The sequence below is a fragment of the Cebus imitator genome, unplaced genomic scaffold (assembly GCF_001604975.1).
Source record: "Cebus imitator isolate Cc_AM_T3 unplaced genomic scaffold, Cebus_imitator-1.0 Scaffold15, whole genome shotgun sequence".
Taxonomy (NCBI): Eukaryota; Metazoa; Chordata; class Mammalia; order Primates; family Cebidae; genus Cebus; species Cebus imitator.
This window is the reverse complement of record NW_016107330.1, coordinates 9525555-9536368: the sequence shown is the minus strand read 5'-3', so window position 1 is coordinate 9536368 and position 10814 is coordinate 9525555. Positions and strand designations below refer to the sequence as shown.

At 47.9% G+C, this 10814-nt stretch overlaps 1 protein-coding gene across 5 annotated transcripts in view; it reads left to right on the top strand.

The window, feature by feature from the left end:
* Window positions 1-10814, top strand: part of EMC1 (ER membrane protein complex subunit 1) — a 37259-nt gene that overhangs the window by 7474 nt on the left and 18971 nt on the right. For 2 of the 5 annotated variants that reach the window (XM_017505892.1, XM_017505880.1), the window contains exons 2-12: window positions 2388-2512; window positions 3398-3463; window positions 3705-3798; window positions 4919-5047; window positions 6359-6485; window positions 7358-7507; window positions 7818-7985; window positions 8507-8578; window positions 8955-9014; window positions 9662-9784; window positions 10600-10696. In XM_017505892.1, coding sequence (XP_017361381.1) covers window positions 2388-2512; window positions 3398-3463; window positions 3705-3798; window positions 4919-5047; window positions 6359-6485; window positions 7358-7507; window positions 7818-7985; window positions 8507-8578; window positions 8955-9014; window positions 9662-9784; window positions 10600-10696 — 1211 coding nt within the window. Of the gene's footprint in view, window positions 1-2387; window positions 2513-3397; window positions 3464-3704; window positions 3799-4918; window positions 5048-6358; window positions 6486-7357; window positions 7508-7817; window positions 7986-8506; window positions 8579-8951; window positions 9015-9661; window positions 9785-10599; window positions 10697-10814 lie in introns of all 5 variants that reach the window. The other 3 variants (XM_017505884.1, XM_017505909.1, XM_017505901.1) reach the window with 2 other exon arrangements.

Genomic DNA, 10814 nt, shown 5'->3' with positions numbered 1-10814 from the left:
GCAACCTCCGCCTCCTGGGTTCAGGCAATTCTCCTGCCTCAACCTCCTGAGTAGCTGGGATTACAGGCACGCGCCACCATGCCCAGCTAATGTTTTTTGTATTTTTAGTAGAGACGGGGTTTCACCGTGTTGACCAGGATGGCCTCGATCTCTTGACCTCGTGATCCACCCACCTCGGCCTCCGAAAGTGCTGGGATTACAGGCTTGAGCCACCGCGCCTGGCCGACATTACTTTTATATCCAGATAAAACAACAGTATTTTATTTACTTATTTATTTGAGACAGAGTCTCACACTGTCTCCCAGGCTGGAGTTTAGTGGCATGTTCTTGGATCACTGCAGCCTCCGTCTCCTGGGTTCAAGCAATTCTTTTGCCTCAGCCTTCCAAGTAGCTGGGATTATAGGCACGTGGCACCATGTCTGGCTAAGTTTTGCATTTTTGATTGAGATGGGTTCTTACCATCTTGGCCAACTGGTCTTGAACTCCTGACTTTAAATGATCCACCTGCCTCGGCCTCCCAAAGTGCTGGGATTATAGGTGTGAGCCACTGTGCCTGGCCTATTTATTTTTTGAGACAGATTCTTGCTGTTTCGCCCAGGCTGGAGTGCAATGGTGTGATTTTTGCTTACTGCAGCCTCGAACTCCTGGGCTCAAGCAATCCTCCTACCTCAACCTCCCAAGCAGCTGAGACTGCAGGTGCTTACCACCATTCTTGGCTTTTTTTGTCTTTTTTTTTGGTAGACTGGAGTTTGCTGTGTTTCCCAGTCGGGTCTCAAGCTCCTGGGTGCAAACAATCCTCTCACCTTGGCCTCCCAAAGTATTGAGATTATGGGTGTGAGCCACTGTGCTAGCCAAAACAACAGTATGGAGTAATAATAATATTTGCTCTATGTACTTTTAGGGTTGTTTACTAGATACACTGAGAGTAAAGTATGTGAAAATACAGGTAGAAACAAACAAATGTCATATAAGTCTTTGTCTTTACCACCACCTTAGCTTCTTTTTTTCCCTCCCAAACTAAACCAACAGCCTAAGGATGAAAGATTCCATGTATATGTCATGTGTGTTTCATGTACTAGAGATCACAGTACTTCTTTTTTTTTTTTTTTTTTTTTTTTTGTGGCAATGGAGTCTCACTCTGTTGCCCAGGCTGGACATGATCTCGGCTCACTGCAACCTCTGCCTCCCAGGTTCAAGCAACTCTTTTGCCTCCACCTCCTGAGTAACTGGGATTATAGGCGTGTGCCGCCATGTCTGGCTAATTTTTCTGTATTTTTAGTAGACATGGGATTTCTCTACTAAATGTTGGCCAGGCTGGTCTGGAACTCCTGACCTCAAGTGATCCACGCACTTCGGCCTTTCAGAGTGCTGTGATTATAGGCATGAGCCACCACACCTGGCCGGGAGCACAGTATTTCTCTCTCTTTTTTTTTTTTTTTTTGAGATGGATTCTTGCTCAGTTGCCCAGGCTGGAGTGTAGTAGCGTAATTTCTGCTCATTGCAGTCTCTGCACCCCAGGTTCCAGTGATTCTCCTGCCTCAGCCTCCTGGGTAGCTGGGAATTACAGGCGTATACCACCATGCCGAGCTAATTTTTGGATTTTTAGTAAGACAGGGTTTTACCATGTTGGCCGGGCTGGTCTCAAACTCCTGATCTCAGGTGATCTGCCCACCTCGGCCTCCCAAGTGCTGGGATTGCAGGCGTGAGCCACCGTGCCCTGCCCCACAGTACTTCTTAACAGCATGGGGCAAGCACCTCCTCTGTCCTTGGTAGCCTACTGTGTGAGGTGAATCGTTTTCTCCTACTGCTTAGGTAAGAGTGTTGAAAGTAGTGGGATACAGCCCAAGGAAAGTAAGAGCGGGTCCAAATGAGTCCTGAATATAGTTGGGGTAGAATGAGGTGAGAGAGCAAAGGCCTGTCCCCGTCTGTGGCCTGTCATTGGAACCTTTGCAGACTTTTCCTCCAGCAGTCAGCGACAGTAGAAGGGAATGCAGGACTGTGTGCCCATGAAAGCAGGGTTTGTGTCTCTCCTTCATTTGTAGGCTGAGTGCCTAGTCCCACTGTCAGTGAACACGGAGAGGACTGTAGAAATTTAGGTCAGGTGGCCTTTGGGGTGTCACTTATCTGAAGGTAAATATGTGCTTCCATTTAGAAGGAAGACTTAGTATGTCTCATCTGTTAGGAGGTAATTCTCTTCTCTTGCTCTCTTTGCATCTGACTACATTGAATGGAAATCTTGCTTTTGGTCAGAACTCTTCACTAATAAGCACTTCTTATATGTCCTAAAATAAGTGTGATGGTGATAGCCCTGTGATATGCTTTTTCCCAGAGCATTTTGTGGAATGGTGATTTTAGCTTCTTACGTTCTCTTGTTCTCTTTTCCTCAGGAGGCAGCAGTATGTTGGGAAGCTCAAGTTTGCCTCCTTGGAATTTTCCCCTGGATCCAAGAAGTTGGTTGTAGCCACAGAGAAGAATGTGATTGCAGCATTAAATTCCCGAACTGGGGAGATTTGTGAGTGAACTGGGATCCATGAAGACTGGCTGCCTCAGGGATGGAAGGTCCATTGCTAACTCTGCCTGGCTGACTCCTGAATAAGGGACGTGTTGGCCAAAAGATACCTCTCTTGGTGGATTCTGATACTTTTTTTTTTTTTCAGTCTTACCATCTTGGAATATTTGTATATTCCTATAACTGACCTTTGCAGTTTATTCCCTCAGCCTGAATCCTGAGTGCCCTTAAGTAAGATATTCCTGCAGGCCCAGGTGGGATGATCACTTGAGCTCAGGAGTTCGAGACCAGCTTGGGGAACATAGTGAGTCCCCATGCCTAAAATTGAAAACTAGTCAGGCTTGGTGGCATGTTCCTAGAGTCCCAGCTACTTGGGAGACTGAGGTGGAGGATCGCTTCAGCCCATCAGGTTGAGGCTGCAGTGAGCTGTGATCACGCCAGTTCACTCCTGCCTGGGAAACAGAGCAAGACCTTGTCTCAAAAAAAGATACTGCTGCAAAAAACACATTATTCTACTTTGCAGTAAACTCTCAAACACCCTCACTTGATTACCTATACTGGGTGGATGTTTTTAGGCACTAAAATAATGGAAATAGAATTTATGATCACTGTTTTTCTTGTGAATTGGAGGGATTTTAGTACTCTTGTTGTTTGTTGATATGTTTGATGGGGTGTTAGTGGGGCTTGGATAGTAGCGACTCCTCTTACCCGCTTCTTCCCTCATTACCCTGTGAGTGGGACTGGATCACTACCAATTAGCTCTACTCCTTCCCTCCCTTGAAATAAAACTGGACATTGCTGTGCAAATGAAGAGCTCTTCATTTACCTCTCAGTCTTCTGGGCCACCCCCTTCAGTTCATAGTAACGTCTGACTTTTATGTCTCTCAGTGTGGCGCCATGTTGACAAGGGCACGGCAGAAGGGGCTGTGGATGCCATGCTCCTGCACGGACAGGGTAAGCAGAGTCCTCCCGTGTCTCCGCTGTGTGGCCGGCTCCTGTCCCTTTCCTTGGCTCCTTCGTCTGTACAGGGTGTGGTAGGGAAAGGAGAAGGGGTACTTCTGACAGGGAAGGACAAGTACCTGTTTACTGTCTATTTGCATACAGAAATCAGAGGTGAGGCCACTGCTCACAGTGGGACCCTAGGAGGCAACAGAGCAAGTGGGAAATGACTTCACCATGATCTTTTCTTTTCCAGATGCGATCACTGTGTCCAATGGAGGCCGAATCATGCGTTCCTGGGAGACTAACATCGGGGGCCTGAACTGGGAGATAACCTTGGACAGTGGCAGGTAGGGGAGGAAACTGGATTTTATCTTGACTGAGTTAAAGGCTTTGCTGGGACACAGATCTGCATAGATGGCAACTCTGAGCCTTTTGGCTTTTTCCCAGGGACCACTGAAGAGCCAGAACATGGAATGCCCATTGTGGGTATGGTTGCTCAGCCAACACGTGTTGAGCACCTGTTAGATGCAGAGCTGTGTGCGGGGTGCAGTGTTTGTGCTTGTGCTTGATTGCTCCAATTTTACCGTGATGTGTGAGTTTTGCAATGTTCTAGATATAAACATAATATAAAACTTCCAGTGTTTTAATTTTGTTTAAAGAACAGCTTGACCTACTGTTACATCTTTGCTAAAGTTGTTTATTTTTCTTTATGTATTTTGACACAGTTTCACTCTGTTGCCCAGGCTGGAGTGCAGTGACTCGATCTTGGCTCACTGCAACCTCCGCCTGCCAGGTTCAAGCAATTCTCATGCCTCAGCCTCCTGAGTAGCTGGAATTACAGGCATGTGGACCAGACCTGGCTGATTTTTGTATTATTAGTGGAGACAGGGTTTCATCATGTTGGCCAGGCTGGTCTCAAAATCCTGACCTCAAGTGATCTTCCCACCTTGGCTGCCCAAAGTGTTGGGATTACAGGTGTGAGCCACTGTTCCTGGCCCTTAAAGTTGTTTAAATGATAGGGTTGTTTGTATTAGCTTATACATCTTCTGATGGTAATTCATTTGGCAAACACGTGGTGAGCCCCCAGGTGGTGGGAACACACGGGACTGTGAGACAGTTTCTGTCATCGAGGATTCTGCTGTCCATTGGGAGGCATGCAGGTAGCACAGTAATGACAGCACTGTCTGACGTGTATGTGGCAGAGGGTAGGTCCAGTTGTGGTGAAGTCCCGGGGAAGGAGGGAACAGCCCTTAGGAGATGTAGGTGGTTTCAGGGAAGCAAGCAGTGTGGCCAAATAGTTGCAAGTGCAGAAGCTAACGAGAGAGAGCCAGGATTAGGATCCAGCTATGTTTGATCCTGAAGCCTGTTTTCTTACCCACCAAGCAACAGTGGGTACTGTTCTGGACTGTCTCTCCTAGCCTGAGGCTCTGCAGGTGTGGGCACCTCTCAAGCTGTGTCTGTGCTCAGTTTCCAGGCACTTGGGCTGGTTGGCCTGCAGGAGTCTGTGAGGTACGTCGCAGTCCTGAAGAAGACTACGCTTGCCCTCCATCACCTCTCCAGTGGGCACCTGAAGTGGGTGGAACATCTCCCAGAAAGGTAAGACCGCCTGCTCACAGGCAACAGCTGCCTCGCCCTACTCTGTACGAGCTCCTCTTTTTCCTTGAGGGCCCCGAAGCATTTTCTTTCTTTTCTTTTTTTTTTTTTTAATTTTTATTTTATTATTTTTTATTTTATTTTATTTTTGTTCTTTTTGTTTTTCTTTTTTCTTCACGTTTGCTTTATCCAGGCCTCTCTCTTGTTGGTATTTCATAGAGTGTGTTGCATTCACACGATCTTGAAGGCCATGAGTATGGGTGATAGGCTGTGATACTCATAGGCTGGGAGTGTGGGTGAAACTCCAGAGTATGTCTGGCGTTTGCTTTGCACTGAGAATACTCTCAAACTGGGGCACTGCTGCAAGCCATGCTACGGGAGCCATTCACTCGCTCATGGTCATGCTACTTTGCACGTTTTGACTTCTAGTTCAAGTTAGACAGAGCCTTTCATTCATATTAAGAGTTAGAACAACTCAAGAAGAGCCTAGGGTAGGCTGAGTGGGGTTTGAAATGGTTTCTCGAGGTCCTGCTGGTAGAAAGCATTGAAACTGGGAAGGAACCGGAGGGAGGAACGAGAGCAAACACACCACATAGACACGCTGTGGCCATTTTTTAAGTTTAGAGCAGGACTCAACACTTCAGATTCTGGCTGGGCACAGTGTCTCACGCCTGTAATCCCAGCACTTTGGGAGCGTGAGGTGGGCGGATCTGGAACTCAGAAGTTCGAGACCAGCCTGGGCAACCTCATCTCTACAAAAAATACAAAAAATTAGCATGGTGGTGTGTGCTTGTGATCCCAGCTACTTGGGAGGCTGCAGTGGGAGGGTCACTTGAGCCTGGGGAGGTAGAGGCTGCAGTGAGCCATGATTGCATCACTGTATTCCGGCCTGGGTGACAGAGCAAGACACTGTCTAAAAAAAAACCGGCACAACGACAACAAAAAATGCTATGAGGCCGGTTATGAAATATCCATGAGCAACCCTGGCTGGATGGCAGCTGCAGTGCGCCTAGCCTGCCTGGAGGGGGCAGTCTTACCCACCTTATTGGTGCTCTGTATTTAGGCCTAGTGTTGTCAGGTCTTCTAACTGTAGGAAAAATTAGAAATCTGATTGTGAAGTGTAGTGTCTTCTAAATGTTGACAACTAATTCAAATTAAGGACAACAACAAGAAAAGCCCCCAAACTGTGTGAGCCAAACAAAACCTATTTTGGAATTGCTAGTTTATGACATCTGGCCTAGGCCTGGCAGCCTGGAAGGATAATCCTGTCATGGGGCTAAAGCTGACGCTTCCCTTTCTTCTTCCATCTCTTAGTGACAGCATCCACTACCAGATGGTGTATTCTTACGGCTCTGGGGTGGTGTGGGCCCTTGGTGTTGTTCCCTTCAGCCATGTGAACATTGTCAAGTTTAATGTGGAAGATGGAGAGATTGTTCAGCAGGTACGGTGGGGGGATGTCGGGTTCCAGGAGCCTGTGAATGGGTAGGGGACTTGATAGATTTCTTTGTACTGGGTAACAGGGAACTTGGCTGGGCAGATGCAAAAGCTTCTTATGCTTCCTCATTCTGGTCGCTTGCAAGCTACCTTCCCATTAGGCCTTTATTTAAAGTACTCATATTTACATGTGTTATCTTACGGGATGGCTAAACAATTACATAGATCTAGTCACTGCCTGTAATATCTTATAGTGCTATGAAATAACAGTAGGACACCACATATGACAAATACAGTAAAGAGGTGCTGATCTGAAGTGTCAGGTATTTAAAATTATCTGGGCTGGGTGCAGTGGCCCACACCTGTAATCCCAGCACTTAGGGAGGCCGAGGCGGGCAGATGGCAAGGTCAGGAGTTCGAGATCAGCCTGACCAACATGGTGAAACCTGTCTCCATTAAAAATACCAAAATTAGCCAGGGATGGTGGTGCATGCCTGTAATCCCAGCTACTCAGGAGGCTCAGGCAGGAGAATTGCTTGAATCTGGGAGGTGGAGGTCGCAGTGAGTCAAGATCAAGCCACTGCACTCTAATCTGGGCGACAGAGCAAGACTCTGTCTCAGGAAAAAAAAAAAAAAAAAATCTGGTATATTTTTCCAGTGACCAGAAAGAAAATCCTGATCTTTTTTTCTAAACTTTGGAGGCTCTCAGGAGGTTAGAGGGTGGGGCTTTAGGGGACAGCAAGAATTCCTATGGAACCAACCATGAAGAACCTTTGAGCTTAGGCCCCCAGTAGATGCTGGCAGCAATACTGCTGTTGGGCTGAGAGGGAAATGTAAAAATCCTTCACGAGCTTCCTGTTGACGATGACTTTTCCGTAGGTCAGGGTGTCAACTCCATGGCTGCAGCACCTCACTGGAGCCTGTGGCATGGTGGATGAGGCTGTCCTAGTGTGTCCTGACCCAAGCTCACGTTCCCTTCAAACTTTGGCTCTGGAGACGGAATGGGAGTTGAGACAAATCCCGCTGCAGGTGAGAGGCTGCCACTGCTGCTTCTGGCCTGAGGCATTTTCTGCACGGAGTAGAAGGTTTGGCATGATTCCCCTGGAGGGGCTTTTTCCCAGACTCTTCTGAGCAGTGGAAGCCAGTCAGGCCTCTGGCTGAACTGGTATAAGGGGAAATTGGCCACTTTCCCCTTTGGGGAACTTGAACTGGAGCATTTGGAGCCACCTGCCGTGGCCTAGTTACTTCCCCCAGCAAAGTAGGGCAGAGGATGAGAGCCTGGGATGGGTCAGGGACTTGTCAGCTGTTAGCCGTAATCCTCCTCCTTCTTGCCTTCCAGTCTCTCGACTTAGAATTTGGAAGTGGATTCCAACCCCGGGTCCTGTCCACCCAGCCCAACCCAGTGGATGCTTCCCGGGCCCAGTTCTTCCTGCAATTGTCCCCGAGCCACTATGCTCTGCTGCAGTACCATTACGGCACCCTGAGTTTGCTTAAAAACTTCCCACAGGTAACTGCAGGCAACGTGGTTTGCCAGGATTCAGGACATCTAGCCAAGACATGGATGCTCGAAGGCAGTGCTTTCGAATCTGGAAATGTTTGCTCTTAGGCCTAAGATTGATGACACCTTCCCATAAGTGGTTTGGTTTGAGAGGGGGTGGCAGCCTTACAGTAGAAATGGTGTATTTCCTCTGAGTATTACAAAGCATCTTTAGAGTAAAACTAGTGTCTTCCTTAGTCCAAAGGAAATAAGGGGACATAAATGAGAACTTCCCCATAGATACTAAGAGCGAGCAGCATGCGATTTAGGATTGGCTTGTGCCTTTGTTGGAGGTAGGGGAGAGTTTTGTTTTTAGCTGTAGATGCAACTGGGGTTTCCTTCTGCTCTTAAATGCCCTGACCATTCTGCTCCAAAGTAGGGAGCAGTTTCAACTCTAAGGCCAGGGGACCATCCCTGGAGAAGTGACCCTCCGTAAGGCAGCTGGCTAGTACTGGTCCCATTTAGGAGCCGATGCCTTGCTTTTCCCCTAGACTGCCCTTGTGAGCTTTGCCACCACTGGGGAGAAGACGGTGGCTGCAGTCATGACCTGTCGGAATGAAGTGGTGAGTACTGAGAACAACAGTCAGCACTTGGGGTTTTCCTTCCTGGTCTCTGCCAGGAACCCTGAAAATCAGAAGTCTGGGCACATTGGCCTAGTCAGTTTGAACCCAGGGAGCAGGAGGCTGTTGAGGATTGAGGTCTTGCCTCACCTGTAGAGCTTCCTGTGCACCCCATTTCTCCCCGGGAATGAGATCCTAATGTGACGACCTTACTTTCATATGGGGCTATTAAGGGTTGAATAGGCCTTGTGGGCAGGGGTGAGAAATGAGCTTTGCCTTCTCCCAAGTGCTGAGAAGACAGAAATAAAAGCTTCATTTCAGTGACTGGGAAGTGACCCTTTGGCTGATTTTTTTCCTGTCCTTCTCTTTCTCATAGCAGAAACCCAGCAATTCTGAAGATGGGTCAATGGGGAGCTTTTCGGAGAAGTCTAGCTCAAAGGTAGAGTGTGGCATTGGGCAGTATGCCAGACCTTTGATCTCTCACCAAAGAGAGCTGGGGGAGCAGCTTTGGTTAGGAGCAGGCCTCAGAGTTCCCAGGTTCAAATGGGGTTTCCTAAGTACTGCAAATTAAATGATGTTTCTCTTAATCCCATTTTATTGGGAGATTAGGAGGTAGAATACCTAGTCTGTTCCTAGCCACTTTCTCCTCTGGGCCTCAGCATCCCCATTTCTATAGGGACCCGGCTGGCACAGTTAAGTAGTAATCTGTGCAGTTGCCCTGAAGCAGAAGCATGAGACCCTGGCTGGAGGCATAGGTTCCTGCTGTGCTTCCGTCTCCCGAGCTTTTCCCTGCCTCCTGTCTTGCTCAGTCTTACCTTGCTCAGCTCTACCTCTCTTTCAGAAGTCTCTGCTACACTGTGCTGGCCTCCAAGACAAGTATGGTAGTTGTAATTTCATTTATTTACTCAGGCACCTTATTTCTGCCTGAGGATTTAGCTTGCTTTTCTCCTTTATTTTCCTTTGCATATATTTCCCCTTCTGGCCGGGCTCCTTCTCTAGAGTATTGGTCCCCAATCCTTGAACTTCCTTTGGTGGGCTTTGCTTTGGGACATAGCTGTAGTTGACCCATGCTGTCTGTACCCCTAGGACTCTCTGGCTTGCTTCAATCAGACCTACACCATTAACCTGTACCTCGTGGAGACAGGTCGGCGGCTGCTGGACACCACGATTACATTCAGCCTGGAGCAGAGCGGCACTCGGCCTGAGCGGGTGAGGCAGAGCCTTTTGCTGCAGACTGTCATGTGGGCTTCTCAGCATGGGGCTTTCCTTCCTCAGGGCCAGGTCATAGCCACGGGGCTTGGATTAGGCTCTCTGAATACGTGTTCTAGTGCTCCCTGAGCCACTGACTTGTTAGAAATAAGAGTAAAGGCGGGTATTACTTATGCCAGCTTGTCGTTGTGCACCAGGCACTGTGCTAAGCTTTTAACTCACACATTAATTGATTTAATCCTCTGAACACTCATGAAGTGGTTGTTCCTGACCTGATTTTAAAATGATCCTGTGAAAAAAAATAAATAAATAAAAAATAAAATGATCCTGTGGCCCGGTGGGATCGAGTACCATAGCCAGAGTCATGGAGCCAGTAAGAGGTGTTGCTGGGGTTCAGCCTTAGGTCTCACACCACAGCCTGGACTCCTCATCACTTCCCAGTGTCGCCTTTGTGTACATTTGGTTGTGTTCCTCAGCTGCTTGGGCTGTGGCTTCTTTGTTTCTAAAGTGGAAAGTCTAATCCTGGCCTCCTGCTCACTTTGTGGGGTGTGATTAGAGCATGGATGAATGGTGTACAAGTGGAGTACTCAGGTTCTTCCATAGAAAGGCCTGGGAGATCCCAGCATCGTTGTGTTGGCTTCTAAGAATGTGTGTCACTTATTGGCATCCAGATAATACCTTCATTGTTTACAAATCAAATAGTGCCAAGACCTGGAGCTCCGTGAACTCCTGATGCTTTGACTCCTGGGGTCTGGTGCTCTCAGAGGCATTTGGATCTTCACTGACTACACTGGTCTTGACTGTGTGGCTTACAGCTGTATATCCAGGTGTTCTTGAAGAAGGATGACTCAGTGGGCTACCGGGTTTTGGTGCAGACGGAGGATCATCTGCTACTTTTCCTGCAGCAGCTGGGTAAGTAGACCTCATTCAACCCATTTAAACAATTTCCCCAATCAGACTGTTTTGGGAGGCTGTGGACAGGCTTCTGCAAGAGATTCAAGTGGAAGTGTGCCCTGAGTGTTTTCTTCAG